The 24,871-nt window shown below is 39.1% G+C and overlaps 1 protein-coding gene across 1 annotated transcript in view; it reads right to left on the minus strand.

The window, feature by feature from the left end:
* Positions 1 to 22,714, minus strand: part of POU2AF2 (POU class 2 homeobox associating factor 2) — a 36,220-nt gene extending 13,506 nt beyond the window's left edge. Inside the window, exons 1-2 of the mRNA XM_058544508.1 lie at positions 22,705 to 22,714; positions 12,820 to 12,929 (exon numbers count right to left, since the gene is read on the minus strand). Coding sequence (XP_058400491.1) covers positions 12,820 to 12,929; positions 22,705 to 22,714 — 120 coding nt within the window. The remainder of the gene's footprint in view (positions 1 to 12,819; positions 12,930 to 22,704) is intronic.
* Positions 22,715 to 24,871: the final 2,157 nt, after the last annotated feature.

Consider the following 24,871-nt stretch of genomic DNA (forward strand, 5'->3'; position numbering starts at 1 on the left):
TGTGTGTTTCATCATTTTTAGTAACAACTAACATTTGTGTGCTTTATGTACTCTGCACTGTGCTAAATGATTTACATGCATTGTCTCATTAAATCTTCACCATTAATCAATGAAATAGATTGTTGTAAATTACTATCTCTAGATTATAGATTAGGAAAGTAATAGATAATATAAAGGACTTGTCCAAGGTCACAAAGTTAGTAAGTGACATAGGCTGGATTCTAACACAGATCTAGTCTAATCATGATTTAGTGCAGGTAGGGGTGGGAGGTGGCGGTAAGGATGAGGGTAGGCGTGGAGGTGAGTTGCTGTCTTGGGGGAAGGTGACTGAGCACGTCATACTGTAGGTGATATATGAGTCCAGTTGTGAAGGATGAAAGGAAATCAGTGAGCAGATAGGACAAGGGGCGTTGTTGTTGGGGAGCAAAGCAAAGGTTGGAACGAGTGGACAGTGTGTGAGACATGGAAATGTGTGCAGGAAGTGTGCAGACAGGAAAGCTGAGGAGGAGCTGGAACAGGGTGCAGGAGCCAGGCTATGAAGGACTTTTTGAGCCATGCTAAGGAGCTTGGACTTTGGCCGGTAGCAGGCAATGGTCCTTTAGAAGTTCCTTAGCAATGTAGATATGATCACAGTGGCATTCTAGGAAATTTAATCTTGTGCTGAAAACGGTGGGTTAGAAATGGTTGATGGGGTGAGTGTAGGGGCTATAGTGTTGAACAGAGATTCAGTGATGGGGGTCTGATGTGCTCTCAGTAGGGGTGAGGTTTTAGGAGGCCAACAGGTGACTTTTGTATTCACCTCCATTTGGCTTTGTTTTAGAGCCTGGCAAGGGCTGGTACTCGCCCTGTGGGTGCTGAGGGCTGCTGGCCACCTGTGCCAGTTGTACCAATTCCCAGGGCTCTTTCTCTCTTTTCTTCTTTGTCACCAACCTCTCTGCTGATACATCTTTATACCTGTGTATAAAGAGGGGACATCTCCCTCATACTGCCCTATTTAAAAAGAAAAAACCCGTACATTCTTAAATGATTTAATAGTACATTGTATAGGTCCTAGCCTAAAGCCAGTGAGAATTTGTGAGGAAGGAATATTGAAACATATATCCTTAAGAACAGTTACCTTGTGTCTACAAAGCCTAGATTATAGAGGATTTATCTCATAACGAAAGAGCTCATCTGGTTTTTCGGACCTTGTTCCTGTTATCACCAGCTTCAGGTGACAGTAGGTACTATGTAATTGACATAAAATGGAGACATAACGGGATTAAGTGATTTGCTTAAGGCCTTGAAATGTATAGAAGTAAAATGAAGACTAAAAGACATATTTAGATTCTCTCTAGGGGGAAGAGAATTTACCATGAAAACATTAATTTATACTTTTTATATTTGTGAGGAGATTGGCCCTGAGCTAACATCTGCCAAGCCTCCTCTTTTTTTGCTGAGGATGACTGGCCCTGGGCTAACATCCGTGCCCATCTTCCTCTACCTTATATGGGCCGCCACCACAGCATGGCTTGCCAAGCAGTGCATCAGTGCACGCCCGGGATCTGAACCGGCAAACCCTAGGCTGCCGCAGCGGAGCGCGCGCATTTAACTGCTTGCTCCACCAGGCTGGCCCCAATTTATACATTTTTATAACAGTGCATGTAAATATCTAACATAGATTTTTATATTGAACATAGATTTTTATGTTAAACATAGATTTTTATGTTAAACACAAATTTTTAAACGTTAAGCATAATGTTTTAAAAGATGTTCATTAACTTGTTGGTGCAACAACTTAGTTTCTTTCTAATAAAATGTCAGCAAATTTCTGGAAGATTGTAGATGAAACTCAGTGTGCTGATGCCTGGGAAGTAGAAGGAGGGGATGGGGGGGCAGGGAAGGTAGGTAGACTACTTTTTACTTTATACTCTTTTATTCTGTTTGAAATTTTGCCATGCGTTACTTTTGTAATTAAAACAAATAGTTAATAAAAGTTAAAAAAATAGAATTTAGGTCTTATATCTTTATTGCACATCTCAAATTTTTAAAAAACTATGATTCCAAGTGTCTTAAATTTCCAGTATATGAACTATTTTATGTCCTTTGGAAAGCTAACATTGTTACAGAATTCCAACTTTCTGGTAGTTTCTTAAAATTTTACTGTTAAAACTCTCCTGCTTGGCACAAAATTGTGTCCAGGCTGTCTCTGTGAGAAATTGATTTCTGTTGCCTACTTTACAAAGTGAAACACATTTTTTACCCCTGGGTCTGGGTGTGCTTTTGGAATGCTGTTTGTATTTACGTAGCTAAGTTAGAACAACAGGAGGCACTGGGACACAAGTTGATAAATAGTCTCGCACACTTTGAACAGAGCAGATCTGCAGAGCTTCAGCCCTGCCAGATGGACTTGCCATGGCTGTTTCGCTGCAAAATCTGATTATTTTTGCAAGCCGTGTGAAAGAATTCACCACCAGGAAATATTTTAAATTTCATGACATTTAAAAAAACTACAGAACCAACAGAACAGCTGAAAAAATAAGTTGCTTGCAAAAGGTTCACCTTTATTATTACTATTTTAAAAAATTTCTGCAATTGTGAGGGAGCAGGTGGTTGGGTGGGGAACATAGAAAGCCCTGGAAATGTGGTTTAGTTCTCTAAACAGAGCAGGACAGTGGGCTAATTAAGTCAGACAATGAACCATTTTGCAAGCTTTAGAGAAAACATTCATTCAAATGAATGGCAAAGATATAATATGTACTTCTGTATTCAAACATTGGCATTTTGAGTTTACAAGGCATTGCCTGCTCAGAAAATGTTTTTTTCTTTTTCTTTCTGGGCTCATGAAGGGGGTTATTTGGGAAGGTTAACAAGCAATATGCAAAGCACTATGAGAGTGAGCAAAAGATGTGGGGGAGACTCTCCCAGGGTAGACACTGATTCCCTTTATCAGTAACCTTGCAAACATTACAAATAAATGGGTCCTTCTGCTCGCAGTTCAGAAAAAAGTAGCAAGGGCAAATGAGATGTACTTACTAGGGAAAAATTACAGTTTTCCTAGGAGATTTGGTAATCAAACACAAAGAGAACAGGTATTTCTAAAAAATGATAAAAATAATATAAGAAAAATAAAACACTAACAAAGTAGGAAGCCACACATTGGGCCATCTGATGACCATTTGCTGCACCCAGGCAAGCGTAAAAATCTTACTAAAGCCGCAACACATTGTAGGATGGGTTCAGTTTATGAGAGTTGAAGAGAGGAAAAATAAGTTTTATGGTAAATTTTAAGAAATCAGAGAAGAGCAGGAGTATTTCCTGTGATAGCAGTGATACAGACTTTTTTGCACTCATATGTCTTGGAAGCTTAGGCTGCCCCTGTCCAAAGCTTATCCTTCTTCTAACTACAGATTCAATATAACACACATGTGCTCTGTTCTTAGATTTGACAATAGAGTGATGGCTGCAATGGCTGTGATTTCTTCCTTGAATTTATGTATGGTCAGCTTCCTAAACTTAAGGCACAGATAATCAGTTTGTAGTCTTGTTTACATTCTGCTTCTTTCTTCTTTCTATCTTTTTGTTGCTGTTTAGGACTACCATTAGAGAACCAAAGAGAAGTAGCACAATATATAAATTGTCTAAATTTTAGCAGGTTTTGGGGGTTATATCTTGATTAAAATTAGAGTTCGATATTAGTAAATGCTTCCATCTGTCTTTAGCATGGAATACTAAAAATTGGCTTAGCACCTAGGAAATGAGTCCACTGGTAGTCCTCCCTCCCCATCTTTTCCCATAATTTCATAAGAAGGTAGGAGGATAAGGAAATTACCTTCCCCTTTCCTTATTAGCTATTATATTTATTAAAAATATGCATATGATTCTGTATTGTGTAAAACTATGAGAGAATGCTGGACACCATGGAGGTTGGGAGAGCATCTAAGAGGTGGATCACCAGAGCCGGCAGGTCAACTGAGCTGGTAAGCTCTATGTTTCACTGGACTCAGGGATCTCTTCCAGCCCTCAAAAGGTGGGAGAAGTGGCATTCTACGTCTAGTCCCAGGAGGAAGCCATGGGATACCAGCCTCTCAGGCCAGTTTGGCAATACTCAGAAAAAATATCACTCTTCATCTAAAGGCATAGCAGGAGAGTAAGCTTCAGGCAAGAAGAAAAGGTCAGAGCGAAATGGGTTGGGTGAGGTAGGTCCTAGATATCTCTAGGAGAGCAGAAAAGAGGCTTCTGCAAGGTCAATGTGGTATGCTTTGACTCTGGTTCAGGAAATATTTCCTCATTTACAGAGAGAGCCAGGTGCCATGGAGAGCCCAAAAGACTGGGGGGTCCAGGAGTGGTGGGGAATGACAGAGAGGAACTGTATTCTGGAAGCAGGTTCTGGGACAGAATTAGAGTTAGGTTCTAGAAGGAAATTGAGAACTTCTTATGTCTAGTTTCTTCTAAGATGTCTGGGTATGATGGGAAAGGAAGGTCCGGGTTCTGGTTTGGGCTGGGTGTGGCATCATCTGAGCAGTCTACAGAATCCCTGCTGGGATGGGCAGAGACACAGACGTGTGGTTGAGAGGAGGCAAAATCATGGTGGGGGCCCAACATCATGTATGGAATGTGAAGAGTGAGATGAGCTCCGAGCAGAGGACCTGAAGCAGAGTGGTTATTCCAAAACTAGTCCTTCCTTGGAAGGAATGTAAATTTAAGAAGGCAATACATTGGGTAAAATAAAGACCATGGAGTCCAACAAACATGGGTCCAAATCTGAGCTCCACTGCTTTCCACCTGATTCTTAGTTTCCACATCTGAAAAATAGATATGAGTGGCATCCTCTTAAGGCTGTTGTGTTTCTTGTCAATAAATGAAATATATTTTAAAGTGGATAAATGAAATATATGTTAAATTGGATAAATGAAAATAATTGTAAAGTCCCTACTTCAGAGCCTAGCAGTAAATGATAGCTATTATTATTAAGAATTATTATTTATCCCAGAGGGAATTGAGGTGATGGAAGGGGACCCAGGCCTGGAAGTTACCTCAATTGTCCCAGCCATGCCCATCTTTGACCAGATATTAAAGTTCATGTGAGAATGTTTGCATTCCACATAATTGCTCTTGTGCTTTATGTGATTGTTCTGTTCTTTATTTCCCTTGCAAACTCAATTTGCAAAACTCTAGTGGAACTAGAGGAAAGGGGATGTATCTTTCTCAGATTAAAGAGGGAGTTCAACTTGGCCTTGGAGGTTGGGGGTAGAGGTACCTCCGGATGGAACATGTTTTGTGGTTGGGAGAAGCTATCAAGTCAGGAAGAGAAACAGCTGTACTCAGTGGGGAGAAGAGGATACATCAAAAACTATGAGTACTGGTCCCCTCCCATCTGTACCATTCATAAGATTATATGATCCTTTGTAATTGAGGAAACGTAGGCCTAAAAATGTGACGTTACTTGTTAGGTCGGTAAATTGGTGGCAAATCCAATCAAAATGTTAAGACGTTTATTTCCTTCTTCCTGCCATTTGAAGTTGGAGTTTTCATAAAACAGTAGTCCATGATGGGTAAGTATAATACTTGGTTTGTTATCCAAGACTGGTTAAGTCTTTGGATATTTAGTACCGTAGAATGGGAGCATTTGACTTTATCTTGATGAAATGCACAAAGTTAGAGTTTCAACTCTAGCCATCTTGTCCTACAAAATGGAGGAAGGTGGCATTGCTGAGTCAGAATAAAAATAAGGTTGCTAACTGTTGCTTCTACTATTTTGTTGTTTCATTTGCTCGTACTGAATCAATTTTTTAAACCTACAAAAGTCACCCAGAGGCCTTTCTAATGGTTTGACATATTTATATTATATTAGAATTTGTAGTAATGAAGACAGAAGTATCTAACTCCCAAGGCTGCTATTTAGAGCTCGCCACAATCTTGAGGGTATCTACCTTTGTATGGCACACTTTCACTGGAACATTGATCAAATGCTACCATGTTCCAGGTACTATAAAAACCATAAAAGCTGCCATTTGCTGAGCACTTACAAGGTGCCACCTACCAGCTGTACTAGGTGCTTTATATCCATTATCTAATTCATTTTCATGACACCTCTATGGTGTGTATCACTATTCCCATTTACATAGGAGGAAACTGAGGCCCAGAGAAGTTAGATCCCTTTCACACGCTAGAGTCAGATCCTCAGTCTGTCTGACTCTGAAACACAATCTCTTAACCATTCTCTCATACTACCTTTCCCCCTGGGCTGGAGGGTCCAAAAGGAACAAACAGAAATAACAAGACATTAGCCAGTGTGAGGTGACATTTAAGAAAACAAGCAGTTATAGTGCAATGTAATAACTATTTTAGCAGATAAGTGTGCTGGAGGCTCTGGGAGCAGAGGGGAATGTTTGGGAGAACTTAGCAGGCAAGACTAGAACTGAATTTTGAAGGGTCATGTGCCAGGCCTGGCCAGGCCTCTCAACCTGCGCTTTCACTTCTCCACCCACAGACCAAGTTGGTCCACCCACTGAACATCAGGGTGTCTCCTCTCCCTCTGGACCTTTGCCCCCTCCAGGTGTTCTGTTTGGCCCCTACCACTCCTCACTGCTCACCTGAGTCATCTTCCTTATTCAAAGCTTAGCTCAAGGCCCACCCTCCTCCCAGAAGTCTTCTACCTCTTACCCTGTCCATGCTTTGCTCATCCTCTTCTCAACCTCCATAGAGTTCACTGATGGTCGCTATTGTGCATTTGGCACTTGGAGCAAAGCCATCTTTTTAGTTTTAATCACTTATTTCAAGTATAATTCCTTCTCCCACAATTGGACTGTAAATTTCTTCAGGTCAATGAATTTCTCATGTCACTTTGAATTCTAACGTTCCTTGAGTGCAGTAAGTATTTAATAGCAACAGCATTGATTGAGCACACACCATGTGTGAAGCCCTTCACAAATATTAAATCCTTGCAAGGTGGATATTCTCTTCCCTTGACAGCAAGATTAAGTAACTTTACCATCACCATACAGTTAGCAAATGGCAGAGCTGGGATTTGAGTTCAGGTCATCTGAATCTAGAGCCCAAACTCTTCACCATGCTATGCGGCCTGTGTTTGTGATGATGAACTTCAGTCAACCTAAGTGGTATAGGTTCCCAGTTGACAGAGTGATCTGAAACATCAGCTCAAAGATGCTTCAGCTTGGGTGTGAGCTAGTTCTCAGAGATTCAGATCTATTTTGAATCCTAAACAGTGAGATGGAAACATTTGAAATACTAATAACAAAAATAAAAAAGATAAAAGGAATGGGATAAACTTTTAAAAGTTTGGGTATTAAAATTGAGTACTGAAATGGGAGTGACCCAGCTCTCTACTTTTATTGATAAGGACACTGAAGTCCAGCGAGGAGAAAGGAATTGCCTGAAACCACTGATAGCCAGAAGGAGGGGTTCAATCAGACTAAGGAAGGAGTGAATTCTCTTTTGGTGTAGAAGAGATGTCTCGGATGTGTTTTCCAAAGTTTCAGGGAAATCAAGGAAACTTTGAGATGCTTTAATACACAGTTCCCAATTGCATATTTTCTTTTTCTAACACTTCACAAGAAATCCAAATGCAAATCACAGATATGGACATCACAATGTTTACACTTGGTAACTGAAGTGTTCATGTGATTGGTGCTGCAAAACAGCAGCTGGATATAGAACTAAACAAATCTCTAACTAGCCGTCCTGATAGAAAGACAGACAGTTATTACGGATGGAGCCAGGCAATGCACATCTGTTCCACTGTTAGAGTTTACGCACCTCTCAGCCAAGATCAAACACTTTCGATTACTCTATGCCATAAATGCACTGTATGGCACCCATTTACCTTCTGTTCCTTCAAATTTTTTCATCATTGTGTACTACTGTCATGCTCCTTTCATGTTTTCCTTCCAAAAATAATTAAGAAAGATTATTAACCAAAACACCCAGCTGACAGTACAGCTTTATCCTATATGTTCTTATGTAGAGATTTTAGCAACTAATTTAAATGTAAGGATTTGGGAAAATACACAAAGGGAAAATAATTGTAAATAATTATTATTTGAAAAGCAAGCACTTCAGGTTGGTATAAAAAGAATCATGCCAAGTGGAAATAGTTCAATTTTTGTCTGTGTATGTATAAATATGTATAATTCAATGCTGATATAATCCAAATATATTTCCCACTTGGGAGAGATCTCCTCAACATTTTCCTCAGTTTAGACCTTCCGAAAACAACCAGAAATCTTCACTTATTTTTCCTCGCGTCTATGTAGAATATTAACTTAAAGTAACTTTCATATCTATTTCCTTATTGTTCCTCACTATAACATTTTGATGAATGAGCAGAGCAGGATAGCTATTAGTGTGTCCATAAACCAATAAAATAGAGTGAACATCAGACCCTGATTCCCATTCTTAATCTCCCCGATATTGCATTGTACTCCCCAATTCCACTACACAATTCTAATTCTAAACTGCTTTCTATTTCCTACTCAGCAAGTTTAAAATTTTTTTCCTCATGCCAGCTGTTGTATATTCAGTGATTTTAAATGAATCTTTATGATAGCTTAAGAAAAACTTGATTAGAAAGCTCAATAGCCTGCAAATCATTCACTGAATTTCAAAACAAAATGAAAAATTGCGGCTATTAGGCTTATTGCCACTTCCTTTTTTAGTTTACTATACATAACTGAGAGTTCACTGAATTTTGTGATGTTATTAAAAAATTTCAGTGATTAGCTTTTATGGAACTCAGTTGAAATAGTGTAATAGAAAAAATACAACTAAACCTACACGAAAAGTCTAATTATATATTTTTTGGTACTAGATGTTGGTGAATGGCCCATGTTTTAAATATTCTGGTGCAAGATCTAGTAGTATAGTGAAGAATAACAGAAAAATGTGAGAAAGAAAGAGAAAAGCCGTTATTTAAAAACAGATATCCATAATAATAGTTGGGAAACCACAGGGTAATGGCTAAAACATACAGAAGTGGTTGTAAGTCCAGTCTTTGGTGAAAGTCTCTTTTGATGCAAGGGATTTTTTTTCCCCTTTGAGTCCTACTGCAAAGATATAAAAAACATCTCATGATATCAAAAGCAGATGTTCTTGAGGGAAATTGTAGTAAAGATGGATCAACACAGCCTGTGTAAACTTATCAAAGTGTAGTCACAAAGAGAAGAGCAGCAATTTGAGCATCAGATAGATGCTTCCTAAAGGATACTTATCCGGGGGTACATGGTTTTCATAATGTATATGTATTTGTTTCCTAGGGCTGCTGTAACAAATTACCATAGCCTGGCTTTTAAGGTCTTTTTAAAGACCGAAATTTATTCTTTCACAGTTCTGGAGGCCAGCAGTCCAAATCAAGGTGTTGGCAGGGCTGTGCTCCCTATGGGACCCTTGGGGGGAATCCATCCTTTGCCTTTTCCAGCTGTTGGTGGCTGCCTGCATTCCCTGACTTGTGGCCATGTGGCTCCAATCTCTGCCTTTGTGGTCACATTGCCTCTTCCTCTTTTGCGTGTCTTCTTCTCTGTGTGTGTCTCTCTCAAAACTCCCTCTTATAAGGATACATGCCATTGCTTTCAGGGCCCACCACTTACCAGGGTAAGTGCCTCCTTTTGAGATCCTTAACTTAATCACATATTTTGCCATACAAGGCAGCATTCACAGGTTCTAGAGATTTGACTTAGGATCCTTGGTAGGTCCATTTTTTGGCCTAGCACAATACGTATGGTAAAACCACATGGGAGGGCCTTCAATCTCCTCAAGTTAGCCTGTGACTGATTATTATCCATGTTATCAGTAGCAAATTTTAAACATGTCCAAGGATGGATTGCCTATCTGAACTTATTAAAAGATATTGAACTTATTGTGATCTAGTTCATCGGTATAAAAAAGAGGAGGTAGTCTCTATCCATGCAAGTAGAGCCCCACAGGTGCCTGCCGGTAACATGATTCTCCATAATTCTCCACGATTCCTGCTCATTGGTTTGTGTTTGCAACAGGGACAGAAATAGGTCCTTGAGAGTTGATAATTAATTAATACGATATCCTTCTTGGGATATACAGATATTCTAGTATAGTGGCTGAGAAGATTCAACATGACTAAGTGGACAGTAAAATCAATTCAATTCATGGAGATACCTAAAGTCCAAATAACCACATTTTGGGACTGTATGCATTTAATTACCCAAATTTAAAAGGACATTGAAATGAGGATGAGAGTAAGATACTAATGTTGAGACGTTGGATAATATTTGTGAACACAAAGTTAAGGCTGAGTTCATACTGCCCATGTACTCGATGCCTGAGAGAAACTACCACAGTTAGAGCTGGTTTGCACATTTCCAGTCCTAGAAGTTCTTTCTACATGATATGTTTTCTTATGTTTTGATTTTCTTTATTTGCATGTGCTACAGCCTTAATGTTTGTGTCCTCTCAAAATTCATACATGAATATTCTAATGTCCAGTATGATGTATTAGGAGATGGTGACTTTGGGAGGTGATCAGGTCATGAGGGCAGACACCTCATGAATGGGATTAGTGCCTTTAGAAAAGAGACCAGAGAGATCCCTAGGCCCTTCCACCCTGTGAAGATACAACAAAAAGTCTGCATCTTGGAAGAGGAATTTCACCAAAACCAGACCATGCTGGCACCCTGATCTTGGGCCTCCAGCCTCCAAGACTGTGAGAAATTCTTAAACTACCCAGTCTGTGGTATTTTGTCATAGCAGCCCAAACGGATGAAGACAGCATGAGCCAGAGATTATTCTACTCCAGTCACATTGATCTTTCCCTTTAAAAGGAACATGGAATTAGAAGTCAGAAGACCTCCCACTTGTGCAGCTTGGAAACAATCACTTCCCTTCTCTTTTTCTCAACTTTTTTGTCTGTAAAATGGGAAACCATGTAAATATCACTTTCACAGGATTAATATATCTATGAATGAGATAACACACAAGGTAGTACGCTTTAAACTGTGCTTATATATAGACAGTATTACAGTCTTCATGTCACATGGCCATGCTGCCTGGCCTTTTGTCTTTAGTGTTCAATGTGGTGCTTGGTTATATGGTCTTGTATTTATTAATAAGTATTTTCCCTTTCCCCCAGGTTGTTTAGTGTTTAATGGCACAGACTGTGTATTACGCGTTTCCTGTACCCACTTTGGCTATAACACTTTCAATGTCACTGGGCCAATAGCAACAGCTCAACAAGTTCCTATCTGGGTGGAGATCAGTACCTTGGCTGTGGTGTGTGATGTTCTGACACTTGCCCTTTGCTCTGTGGTAAAGTTCTCAAACTGTGATGTACAAAGGAATCACCCAAGGAGCTTGTTACAAATGACCATTCTCTGGCCCCAGCCCAATAACCGTATGTTAGTAGATATGGGACAGGGACCAGGCATCTGCATTTTAAAATTAAATCAAATAATATGGCTTATTATTAATTATGTTTATATTGTTATAGCTTTTAAAAAGTAAAAACATCAAAAAATAGAGAAAACACACTGTTTGATAGTCACAGATCTTGAGCAAGAAGTCATGTTATGTAATTTCTTAAAGAAAAATATATTTATATTCACCATTTGGATAATTGCCTTCTTATCTTTTTATGTAACCTGTCTTTTTGTGTAATTGTCTGGTATAGTGCCTTATCATTTGAATGTGGGTATTGGTGATGATGCCAAGGAGTGAGTGATATCGTCACTCACGTAGGGCAGATACAGTTCTGCTCTTGGACTATGACGTTATCCTCATTTTGACTCTTGTCTTCTCAACTGACAGCTTGCTTGGAACTTTCATCAAGTTTCACAATTCTAGCTATAGTTGTGGTCAAGAAATCTGGATTGCTTCCGTGAAGGTGTGGTTCATTTAGAGTAGACTGAACTCTCTTTGCCTCTCTCTCTCTCTCTCTTCTCTCTCTCTCAAGAGACTAAGTTGGCATGGTTTAAAAGAAAGGAAAAAAGAAAATGTGCAATAAAATGTGTCCTTGGATGGTAATAAATCCAATCTTGAGTTGCGTCGTTTAAAACATGTCTCAGAATTTTGATTTTGGAGTAGTGTTCAACATAGTGCCGACATTTGGGGCAGACACACTGGAAGAACCAGTACCTATTGTGTACCAGCCCCTGTCCAAGTGCCGTACGTGAGTGCCTTGTTTGTTCCTTGTCATCTGCTCTCATGTTCTGCACCCAGCAATGCCTGACAGATGCCTGACATTCATGTTGTTATATTTTACCTCATAGAATAAGTGATTATATACCCATCTTGATAACCAACTGCTATTTCCCTTCTAGAATCATCTATGGAGATCTGGGTGCAACTACTTAAACATTTTAGGCACAAAGTGGAGCTATTTATGAAGACATGATGGCAGGTAGAGGTTTTAGACTTAAAGACATCTTCTACTAGGATTTTAAAACCTGATTTTGCATATTACAGAGAGGATTTTTCTAAGTTGTTGCTGTCAGGTTTGGAATAATATGTGAATGAAGGTCGGCATTATTCCCACCAACTGAGCCTTTGTTCATTCATGACTGGGGGAAATGAAAAAGTCAGGTCACATCATCTTTTCATTGCCACTAGCTGAAGTAGCCAGCCAATAAGCTCACAGAGCTCTTGGAATCCTTGCTCATAGCTTGACAGATGTGCCGTAATGTTAATAATAGTAATTACATAGTGTGTGCCAGTTAAAGGAGGGCTTTGCTACGGAGAATATCAGACTCCAGAGGCCAGAGATTGATGTGTAGATATAGGGAGAAGGGGGATAACTGACCTTAATAGAAGACTTAAGCCCCCAAAGACTTAAGAATGTATTAAATTGAGACTTACATTAAATCTTGAGTTGCTTGTCTGCCTGGATCGTTTTTCTGCCAGTAGATCTTTGACTGTGTGCTTCACTCTCACGCCTTGATACACGCGTTTGCTGTAGTCTCCTGGGACTTAAGCAAATGAAATAGTAACCATCAAATGCGGCTGGAGTAATTAGGTTAACCTCCCAAGGGACCTATTCAAAGGCTGATAATTGTGATGCTATTTTCTTGTTAGAATGATACACTTGAATTTGAAGTGGCTTCAATAGAATTAAACTTCATTTAGTTTTATCTCCTGGTTTTTGATAGAAACTCATCCAAGCTCTGCTTAAGTGAAAGAAGCATCCTCTACACAACAGATCTTCAAAGTATCCTCTTTTTTGTACTCTGATTTGTCAAGATTTATTCCAGGAGGATTTACAATTTATGCTTTAATCGCAAGATCATGGATCAGATGCAACTTGAAATAATGCTTCATACTATATGATGCAAAAGTCAGATTTGCATGATTCAGGTTACAGAGTGACAGTATTCCTGCCGCATCATATTACTACCCAATGTGGGTGAGCAGGTCAACTGGACTCTTTTAAGAAGATTCTGTTCCTAAGAAGAAATTCATTTTTTTACTGCACTAAATTAAGTATTTTTTATTTTTGAAAATATAGTGATTCAACATGAGGAGTTGCTTCTTTGAAACTAGACCAAAGATAAGAGTCATTCATTCATTTAACAAATATTTATTGAGCACTTATCATGTGCACTTAATGAACATATTATAATGCCTGGCAATTTACATGTATTATTCCATTTGATCCATTTTACAGATGAAGAAACTGAGGTCTGGGGCTAAGCTACTTGCCAGGGTCTCATAGCCGCTAATAAGCAATAGAGCTGGGATCCAGACTTAGGTCAGATTTTCGCACTAACAACCAGAAAAATTTGCTATTTTCACCATGAGGAAATTACAGAGAGATAACAGACGATAAAGAATAATGTTTCTCCAAGATTCTGAAATTGGCAACACTGCTTCTAGGGATGGTGAGTTCCTTGTCACTGAGGATGGTCAAGCAACGACAGGAGAACCTTTTGTTTGGACTATTAGAGAAAGCATTTAGGTGCTGAATTGGTAGTTGAACAAGAGGAATTATAAGGTATTTTTTTTTTTTTAAAGATTTTTATTTATTTATTTTTTTCTCCCCAAAGCCCCAGTAGACAGTTGTATGTCATAGCTGCACATCCTTCCAGCCGCTGCATGTGGGACGCGGCCTCAGCATGGCTGGAGAAGCGGCGCATCGGTGCGCGCCTGGGATGCGAACCTGGGCCGCCAGCAGCGGAGCACGCGCACCCAACCGCCAAGCCACGGGGCCGGCCATAAGGTATTTTTTTTAACTCTGAAATCATTGATCTGCAGCAGGTTGGATGGTTTCAATTCATTTTAATTGAAGTGTCGCTGGCTTACCAGCAATTTCAGCTGGCACAGAATTCAGCATCCTGATGTATGGCAGAATATATTAACATACATATATATGTACATATATATGTGTATGCATTTGGCATATAACCAAAAATATTCTCTAATCTGGTTAAACTTGTAGATAGTCTAGGATATATTTGATTTATGAGTCAAATATCATTACAAAAAGAATAAAGGAAGGAAGAAAGGAAGAAACCAAAACCAACACCAGAGACGGAGTGGTGCATTAGATAAAAGAGGCTGCTGGCTTAGGAATCAGTGTTACACGACCACATGACCACATATTAGTCACTGATGGGAAAAATCACTATCTCTCAGCCCTTTAGTCTTCATCTGTAAAATGGGTATAGTAATCTCTCTGTAGGTGACTTCAGAGTTTTATAAGATATGCATAGGAAAATACTTTGAAAACTACCAAGTTTTATACAAAATACCTGTACAAAATGAAGGAGAAAAAAAAAATCTAAGTTCCAAGACAGTTTATTATTCAATTCAAATAAAGCCACATGCAACCTGACTTTAGTAAAACAAAGTTATTTGTTTTGTTTTTGTTTTTTGTTTTTTGGTGAGGAAGATTAGCCCTGAGCTAACATCTGTGCCAATCTTCCTCTATTTTGTATGTGGGTCACTGCCACAGCATGGCTTGACAAGTGGTTTAGGTCCACGCCCAGGATCTGAACCGGTGAACCTGGGCCGCCAAAGCAAAACATGCTGGGCTTAACCATTATGCCACAAGGCTGGACCCAAAACAGTTATTTGAATGGTCCTTTGGGTCTAATTTTGACAGGATCTAATTTTGGTCTCTATAACTTTTAATTAAAGAAGTTGGAAGTATTTCTTTCAAATTAGCCTCAAATTTAAAGCTAATAACCTTATGTTTGTTCCAAAGGAATCTAAGTGTTGCTCCTAGAATTAGGTAATGTCTTAATATTTGGAAAAGCCTAAGGCTACGTTTATTCATCAATGATTTATTGAGTATTTTCTATGTGTCAGGCATTGTGTCAGAACTGGGGATACAAAAGGACATGCAGTCTAGTGGGAGAAGAGAAATACTTAAAAAATAATCATAATGCAAATGTGCTAAGTGCAACAACAGAAATATGCCTAGGGTAGTCAGAAAAACATAGAATGTGTCAATTCCTTGTGAGGGGGGCAGTTAGGGAAGGCAAGGTGATACCCGAGCTAAGGTAAGGGAAGGGTGATGATGGCAAAATGGGCAAGAACATTCCAGGTACAGAGGACAGTATGGGCAAAGGCCTGGAGGCAAGAATAGAAAGAGATATGTGAGGGAGAAAGTGGCAGGAAGTGAGCCTGGAGAAATGAAACAAGTAGGGCTCAGTTGTGAAGTTTCTCATGGGTGAAGGAGTTTGGACTTCATGCTGTCAGTAGTGAGCCATTGCAGGCTATTAAGCATGGGAGTAGTGTGGTTAGACTTGCGTTTTAGACAGACATTTCTGGCAGCTGTGTAGAGGGTAGATTAAGAATCACAAAGCCACGGGGAGATCAGTCAGGGGGATTCTAGAATAATTCAGGCAAGTGGTAATGGGGTTTGAGTAGGGGTAGATAGGAAGACAAGGAGCAGACAGGTTTGAAAATTATTTAGATGTGGGAGAGAAATGAGTGAGAGGATTCAAGGGTGATTCTCAAGTTTCCACCAGGGGATTGGTCTGGGTATGTAAGTTTCAGAGCCATCATGATGTTGATGGTAATGAAACCAGGAAAAGGATGACATCTTTTGGGGAGTGTTTGAAAGACAAAGTCAAATGGTGGCACATATAGAAACAATATGTGTCTGGCACACTGGTGCAAACAGGCCAGGCTACTCCCAAGGGCTGAGAGGATCAATATCTTGGAACTGCTATAATGCTGACTCCTGACACACTGGTTGGGAAGCTCTGGACTTAATGGTTACGGATGGAATCCTGGGGATCATTGACATTTGAAGGGTTGTCAGAGGAGGAGGAGAGAAACCTATGAAGAAGAAATGGTTGGAGAAGAACCAGAAAAAAAACAGAGGAAGTATGCACCACAGAATTCAGGGGAAGAGACTGCAAGAAAGAAGGAAAAAGTATAAGATGCAGCAGAAGGATCCAGGAACATAAGGACAGCAGAGCATCCTTTTCTTTCCCTTCAGTGGTTAGCGTTGACCTTAGCAATGGCAATTTGGGAAGTGTGGGGTAACTAGTAGCCAGATAATGTCAAGGGAGGAGATAGAGATAGGGAGGGAGACTACTTCTTCCTGAAGTTTGAATGAGAAAGGGAAGCAACAGATTGAATGATAATTGGAGAGAACACCAGGGTCAAGGAGAAGTTTGCTTATGTTTTTATGTCTATTTATGGGTAGGACAGATTTGAGGATATTTGAGTAGGACAGAAGGAGGGATTCAAGATTTAGGAAAGAGGGAGAAAATGATAGAAGATGGTCTTGAAGAGGAAGCAAGAAATTGGGGTCAAGGGCACAGGCTGGTTTTCAACCACTGAGAATGCAATAAAGAAGGCGGGGGAGGGGTGGAGGCTGGGAGGTAGGGTCAGTGACTGAGACAGCTCTAGTGCCTGTCCAGCAGCCTGGAGTAGGATAGTGACTCAAGTACTAAAGGTCAGAACCAGGCAGGGGTCAAAGCCAGACAGACGAGTCAAAGTGAGAATATACACCAGTGACCCTCAAAGTGTGATCCCGGGCCAGCAGCAACTGGCATCGGCTAGGAACTTGTTAGAAATGCAGATTCTCAGGCCCTACTCCGGATGTACCAAATCAGAAACTTTAGGGGGCACCCAGCCGTTGTGTTTTAAAAAGCCCTCCAGGTGATTCTGATGTTCTCTGAAGTTTGAGAACCACGGCTATACATAAGGGTAAGGAGTTTATAAGGTTCCTGTAGAGGTGAGGGCCAACTCTAACCTAGGCATTCCTAGCTGACCAAAAAGGGGAACATCTGGCTGACCGATGATGGGTGTGGACCTAGATCTGAGAAGGAGGACGGATTGGAAGTTGAAGAGGTCCAGGCTAGATCCTGTGTGTGTTTGCATATGGTCTTGGCTTCATTTTTTTCCAAAGGGCTTTTTAGTTGATGATTGCAATTTGAATTACCAATTTATTCTTTATGTGTATGCCAAAAAGCCTAGAGGAAATACATCTATTCTAAATAAATTTAACAAATAACCACAAGGTGACTAACAGAGGAATAAAGTTTATGAGATGGCAAATAACCAGATCAAAACTTCTGAAGTTTTGTCAAACAAAACAATCAGTCTTATGTACCAGTTGGCATTGACTTAGTGCAAAATATGGGGCTACATGCCACAGGGGATGCGCAATAAGTTTAGAACATATAACATATGTCCTCAAAGAGACTCTATTGTAGTGAGAGAAATAAGACATTCACATGTGAAAGAGCAGGGGAGGGGAAGAACACAGCTTGGTTTGTTGGTGAAAGTTTTGTGGGAAGGGCTGGGACTTAGGTTGGACTTAGAAGGATGTGGATAGGTTAGGAGGAGGGAGAAGGGCCTTGAGCATCAGGCATGGCATGAGCAAAGTAGAGGTGGGAAGGAGAAAGGCATGTGTAGAAAGGGTAAGGAACTGGGGTAATTGGAGTTAATGGATTTATGTGCCATCAATATATAGATAAGTTCAGATGGATGACCCTAGCGCAGACCTGTCTCGGACTTTAGACATGGTTGTCTATCTTCACTTGGATGTTTAGCAGACATTTCAAACTCCACATGTCTAAACCTAAACTCCATTCTCCTTTCCATATTTGCTTTATCTAAAACTTTTCTATCTCAATTGATGGCAGCTTCATCCTTCTAGTTGCTCAGTCTCAAAGCTATAGAGTCATCCTTGATTCCGCTCTTTCTCTTATACTTCACAACTCATCCTTTAGGAATTCCTGACAGTGCCACCTACAACATAGGTCCAGAATCTGCTGGCTTTTCTCCACCTCCACTGCTAATATCCACGTACAATAGTAGATTGTACATCTATAGTGTAGATTACTACAGCAGCCGTCTAACTGGTCTCCTTGTTCCCACTCTTCACCCCTGTCCCCAGTCTATGTCAACACAGCAGCCAAAGTGATCCTTTAAAAAAGAAAGTCCAATTGCATCACTCCTCTTCTCAAAACCATACAATGGGTCCCCATTTCACTCAGAGTAAAAGCCAAAGTCATTACAATGGCTCTACATAACCTTGTTCCGTGGTACCTCTGATCTCATCTCCTAATACTCTCTCCTTGCCCACTGAACTCCAGCCAGTTTCTGAAATGTACCAAACACAACACTTCTGTCTTAGGACCTTTGCATTGGCTGTCTACTGTATCTGGAATATTCTTCTCCCAGTTATTCACATAGCTAAATGCCCTTTTCTCCTTCAAGTTTTGGCTCAAATGTTATCTTCTCAATGAGAACATATTTAAAGTTGTACCTTCGCCATAAAACATTCCTAATTTCCCCTACCCTACTCTACTTTTTCTTTCTATGTAACACTTGTCACTTTATAATGTCCTATGTGATTTCCTTATTTATTAAGTTTATTGTTTATTTTCTGTCTGCTCCTTGGTAGAATGTAAACTCCACGAGGGTGGGGATCTTTGCTCATTTTTTCTCACTGAAACGTCTCAAGTGCCAACGTCTAGAACAGTGCCTGATACATAGTAGGCTTTCATTAAATATTTGGTGAAAGCATCTTTTTTTTTTTCATTGAGAATAATGGAAGTGTTGAACGTCTTGAAAACCAGGCTGTAAAAATTTATACTTTATGTTGTAGGAAATAGAAACCGTTGAACTCTTTGAACAGAAGAGTATCATGACTTTGTCATATTTTTAGGGAGATTTGGAATACTTTAGAAGATTAACTGAGGGTAGATCCTAGGATGGGTTGAGGATGAGAAAGCAGAGTGGATGGGAAATGGTAAAATAGTTAGAGGCTAACCAGAAACAGTGGAAATGACAAGGAAAGGACATATTTAAGAGACCTTTCAAAAGAAAACATACGCACACATACACACACACAATAAAAAAAGACTACCATGATTAAAAAGAGAAATGAAGAAGGCAGGGAAGAGAGTCAGTTTTGCTGAGGAAAGAAGAATACAGTTTTGAACATGTTGATTTTGAGGTTGTGGTGGCATAATCAAACACAACCACCCTGTAGATAGGACGAGAACGTTGACCAGGGTTAGAACTATACACCTAAGAAATATCTTTTAAACTATGGTAATTAAAGCTGTGAAAATAAATTCTCCAAGGAAGCCTTTGTAGCAAGAGAAGAATAGAAATTTGAACTCTGAGCCTTGGGAAATGGCTACAGTTCTGATGCCCAGGGAAAGGCAGGGGACGCGGAAGGAGGAGAGGTCGGCAATGTAGGTATGTAATGTACCAGAGTAGCAGTGTCAGGGAAGTGAAAGCAAGAGGGAGTGTAGAGAAAGGAATAACCAGAGTTGTCGAGTATCTGGCACCTGGTAGGTGCTCAGTAAATACCCATGAAGTAAATAAAGTGCTGTAGAGAAGTTGAGGAAAATGAAGGCTCAGAAATCATAGGGTTTGGAAAGGTGCAGATCTTTAGAACATGGAAGAGAGCAGTTTCATAAGAGGTGGGAAGGAAACCCTTTCTCTGAGGCTCTGTGAGAGCCTGATGGAAAGAAAAAAGGGGCAGTGGGGCTAAACCATGCTCTGAAACAGAGGGACAAAAAAGCGAGAACCGACACTTTACACAGCACATGAGGTGAATTAAAATAAATTTTAACTAAGCAATGGAACCTAGTATAAATTCTTTAAACTATCACCTGGAGTATTCTTCATGTTTTTGAGAATTCTGAAAGTTCCCTCATCTACCTGGCTTCTCTCTTTTGGAGAGGAGTGACATTTAGAGTTTAAAATGTTACCGGTATTCCTACTCCCAGAGATTTTTTCCCCTGTGCATTGTGTCTATTTAAAGACTCCACACCTGCATAAACCAGGAGACGCTTAAGAGTTTTTATTCAAATACTCTAGATACAAACTTGCATTCAGATCAGTTGTTTAGAAAACAGAGACATGTGTTTCCGGAGAGAAAGCACAAGTAAATTTATTAATAAGAATCAATTTATCCTTTAGAATTTGGAAAACAATTTTTTGTACTGTAGTATTGTGATTATCTATATGCAGCAAATTGTCTCAGTCACATCCTCTCCTTATTTCTGTTCCCTTTGATGAAGAATCTGGCCTATCATAGATTTCATGGTGCTGTTGCTTTAATATTTTTTTTGAAAATTAAACATTTTCTCTATTAAGTCAAACTCATATATTCTGAAACTCAATATTTAAAATTAGGTTATTCCTAAACTGTTTTTAGTTATTAAATATCAAGTACATTTATAGTATTTGAAGCACCTTCTTATTTTACTTTTTTTTTTTCCAATGATTTTTTTTTTTTTTTTGGTGAGGAAGGTCAGCCCTGAGCTAACATCCATGCCAATCCTCCTCTTTTTGCTGAGGAAGACCGGCCCTGAGCTAAAATCTATTGCCAATCTTCCTCCTTTTTTTCCCTTTTTCTCCCCAAGGCCCCAGTAGATAGTTGTATGTCATAGTTGCACATCCTTCTAGTTGCTGTATGTGGGATGCCAACTCAGCATGGCGGGACAAGCGTTGCCTCAGTGCGCGCCTGGGATCTGAACTCGGGCCACCAGTAGCAGAGCGCGCGCACTTAACTGCTAAGCCACGGGGCTGGCCCCGATTTTACTATTTTTTGATGACATTTTCTGGAATGCTTGCTTTTAAATTCTTTAGAATCTCTAAGCAGGTGCTTGTTATATAAGGTAAGAGAATACAGAGATAGTTCAAATCAAAAAAAGAATAAAACAAAAAAAATCCGTAACTTTAGGAAAAAACAATTCACATTTTGATTTACATCATTAGACAATGGCAAAATTAAGATGATAGACGATGTCTCACTGAATTGTAGTCCCTCAGGGTATGGACCATAGGCACACTCTCACTTAAGACAGAGCAGAATAAAAATCCTGAATGATGGATTATTGGTAGATAGCATCCATGTTTGTTGCATTTCTCTGCCTGTCAGGGAAGCGCCAAGAATGAGGTCCCGGACAGTCCAGTGGCAGTGCCGGGTGTTGACCCACCGTCTGGCTCAGGTGCTCCCCTGGCAGTGTGGGGACCCCTCTTCTCACCCCACTAACCCAGCTCAGCCTCCCTTGCTGAGGATCAGAGCTCTCTTGCTGAGGGGAGGTGATAACCCACCTAAGAATAAATAGTTCTAGCTCTACACCCACTAGAGGCTCAGCGTTTGTGTTTCCACTTCTGATCTGGGGAAATGATCTCATATTAGTTTTGTTATGGGAAAACTCCTGCAGAAGGCAAGTTCGGCAACTAATCTTGAAATGTTCAAAATATTAATTGTTAAGCAGAAAATAGTATATCCTACTTATGAAATCTTAAACTAGAAATAAAGACTGAAGCTTTTAAAGAAATGAGGCCAAATTAGTTAACATGTTAGGATTTGGTAGACTTTTGGTTTGCCCACACCATCGGCATCCATATGCCCCTCCCAATAGCCACCCCTCTCTCCCAACTTTAAGCCTCATAGCTGGGTCCAAGAACTTAGCACTTCTGTCAATAACCAATTCCATGCTGCAGAACACAGATCCTCTTACGGCTCTTGCTATCCTCTTATCTTTTGAGATCTGACTTTGAAGAACTGTGGTATTTTAAAAAATATTAATTTTTCTTTCAAGGTAACTTTACAAGGTATTTTTGAAATACTTCTTCTGTCATTATTTATTAACATTTTAAATGCTAACTTTTTAATCTCAAATTTGTTCCTAAATGGATGGGTTTTACTCTATGTTGACAGTAACATTTGTGTCCTAGAGTGAACAAACTGGGAAAGATCTCTATATAGTTTGAATTCATTAAATAACAGCTCATGCTCTTCCTTAGCATGTGTCTGTGGAAAGTCCTTCATCCTTAGCCTAACAGCCTAAAGTGAGATGCATAAATAAAAGATATTTCAAGTTCTATATAAATATTGATTCTTCCGCACTTTCCTTATAGTAATTGACAGCTTACCGAGAGTTGTTACATTTAACATAAAATTTTTATATATTGGAAAAGAATGCTTTAATATCCAAGTCCTCGTTTTATAAAAATAATGTTCAATAAAGTTGATCTTTCAAAATAAACACATACCTAAACTCTATGTGGCAAACATACATCTAACAATTAGTGATTAATTGTGACTATTATGAAATAGTAAAATTATGAAAATTATGAAAATATTACCAGGAGTTCTAAATTGTTGGCCTCTGGTCTGTGTTTTTGTATAGCCAGAGTTAGGGATATCTATTCTTGTCCTTTACTTTATGTTGTGACTTTGTGACATGAAAAATAAACATTAGGATTATTAAAGTTTTTTTTACATTTTAATAATCAATATTGACTCACCACTTTCCATTCTGGATGGTTCTGGTGAATTTCCTTCTTAACACCAATGTAGGATTTCCGGGCAATGGCGTATTCTCCTCGATAAGGGGTCCTGGTCTCCTGGAAAGTTCAGCCTGATCCTGATGGGAAAGGCTTCTGTACACGGTAGTGATGCTTCTGAAATGACTTGCTTTAGATTTGATTAAATGCAAATCCTTTGGTGTCTGTTTCTCTACAATTTGCATCCTCAATGTAGATTATGTATGAAGGTACATTTGTCCTCCCCAAGAAGATTTTTATTCAGTAACAATGAGTTTCCATTAGGAACAAACTCTCTTAAAAGTTTATTATGGAAACAAGGAATCTATTATTTGTTTTATGAATAGCAGTATCATTTTCTATCCCTTTAATTTAGAGTTAGATTTTAAAAAATAGTGTATATGAAAAACACTAAGCTGGAAATATAGCTACTAAGCCTGTAATACTTAGATTATGGGTACGTGATTTTTAAAAGCTAGGTGTCTTTCAGATATAGAGAGAATTCTAGGAAGATACACTTAGGAATAAAAATAAAAATGGATGTCACTTTAATACAATTGGGTAGCCTTTTTATTATATATAAAACATGAATGTGTGATCTATAGCAAAGGTTCCTAAACCTGGCAGTGCATCAGAATCACCAGAGGAGCTCATTAGAGACAGCTTTGCTCAGCCTCCATCAAATTCTAATTCAGAATCTTTTGAAGTATGACCCAGATAACTATATTTTAAAACAAACTTTAAGATTTTTTTAAAAAGGGTCTTTTGGTAACAGTCAGCATTGTGAACTTCTCTAGAGCAAAATTTAAAGAAACCAGATTTCTGACACTTCTCTCGTTCATCTACCCACCCACAATTTGTGCTTAACTTGAGTTTGGTTCTGTCTCCCAGTCTGAACAGTTAGTTCCTGGACATTTTCCTAGTTGTTCTGGATTCGTATAACATTTGGTATTTCAGGACTTCAAATGGGTATCATCCAGTGATCCTCCAACCTGGCTCTGTGTCACATGCCCTTACTCATTTCAGACAAATGGAATATAGAGAACAGTGGTTCTCAAAGTGGGTTCTGCAGATCCCCAGAGGTCCCGGAGACTGATTCAGGAGATCTAAAAAGTCCAAACTAATTTCATAATGAAACTAATAAGTTATTTTCCTTTTACTCTCTTATTCTCTTGTGAATGTACAGAGGAGTTTTCTAGAGGTCACATGATGTGTGATATTTTAACAGGTTGGATGGAGAAGCATATATGAGAATTCAGGTGTGTTTAATGAAGCCAGACAATCAGAAGATTTGCAAAACTGTAAAACAGTGCCACCCTTCTCAATAAACTTCTTGGGGGTTTGGAAAGCATAGTTGCTTTTTATTAAAAAAGTTATGTTAATATGTAATGGTTTATTATTGTTATTTTAAATGAATAATAAATATCTTAAAAATTCTTAGTTTTAACTTCCAATATAAGAAATATGTGTGGATATAAGTCTCATAAAAAAGATTTTTGGGGTCCTTAATAATTTATAAGAGGGTAAAAGGGTTCTGACACCAAACAGTTTGCGAACTGCTCCTCTGCAAGAACATCTGTAGTTTAAGTGAGTTTCTAGTGTTCCAATGCATAGTAAATTTGAGAACTTGCTGTCTATGTTTCTCTTACCAATAGAACACACCTCTTAGGGTTTCTACATTTCTAAAAGGAAACCAAAAAGACAAAAAATTTGTCTCAGTTTCCCAGTTTCCAGCACCTGTTTCTTTTACTCCTTCAAGCAAATGGGAGGAAAGAGGAAAAGCATAACCACACTAATCCCATAGCCCCCATGATTTGTATTCTTTTTCAAAGAGGGGTGCCCTGGTGGTTGTCCCAATTTGTTCTTGCTTACTCTTCCAACCGATATCTCTATATTAAAATAAAATATAAAATTATTTAGTGAATGTTACTATTTCTCTAGTAAATTCCTCAAGTGTGTAGATTCTTCTCGATACTGTACTTTTAAAAGAGGCTGGAAAATTGTAAACCTTTCAAACAGAATGGAACCATTGTAAAACACAGATATGACACACCATTGCTGATAGAATGAAGTCCAGCCTCCTTAAGGTGGCATTCGAGGCTCTCTATGATCTGGGCCTGTCCTACTTTTCCTCTTGTCTACCTTTTCT

The sequence above is a fragment of the Diceros bicornis genome, chromosome 7 (genome assembly GCF_020826845.1).
Source record: "Diceros bicornis minor isolate mBicDic1 chromosome 7, mDicBic1.mat.cur, whole genome shotgun sequence".
NCBI lineage: Eukaryota > Metazoa > Chordata > Mammalia > Perissodactyla > Rhinocerotidae > Diceros > Diceros bicornis.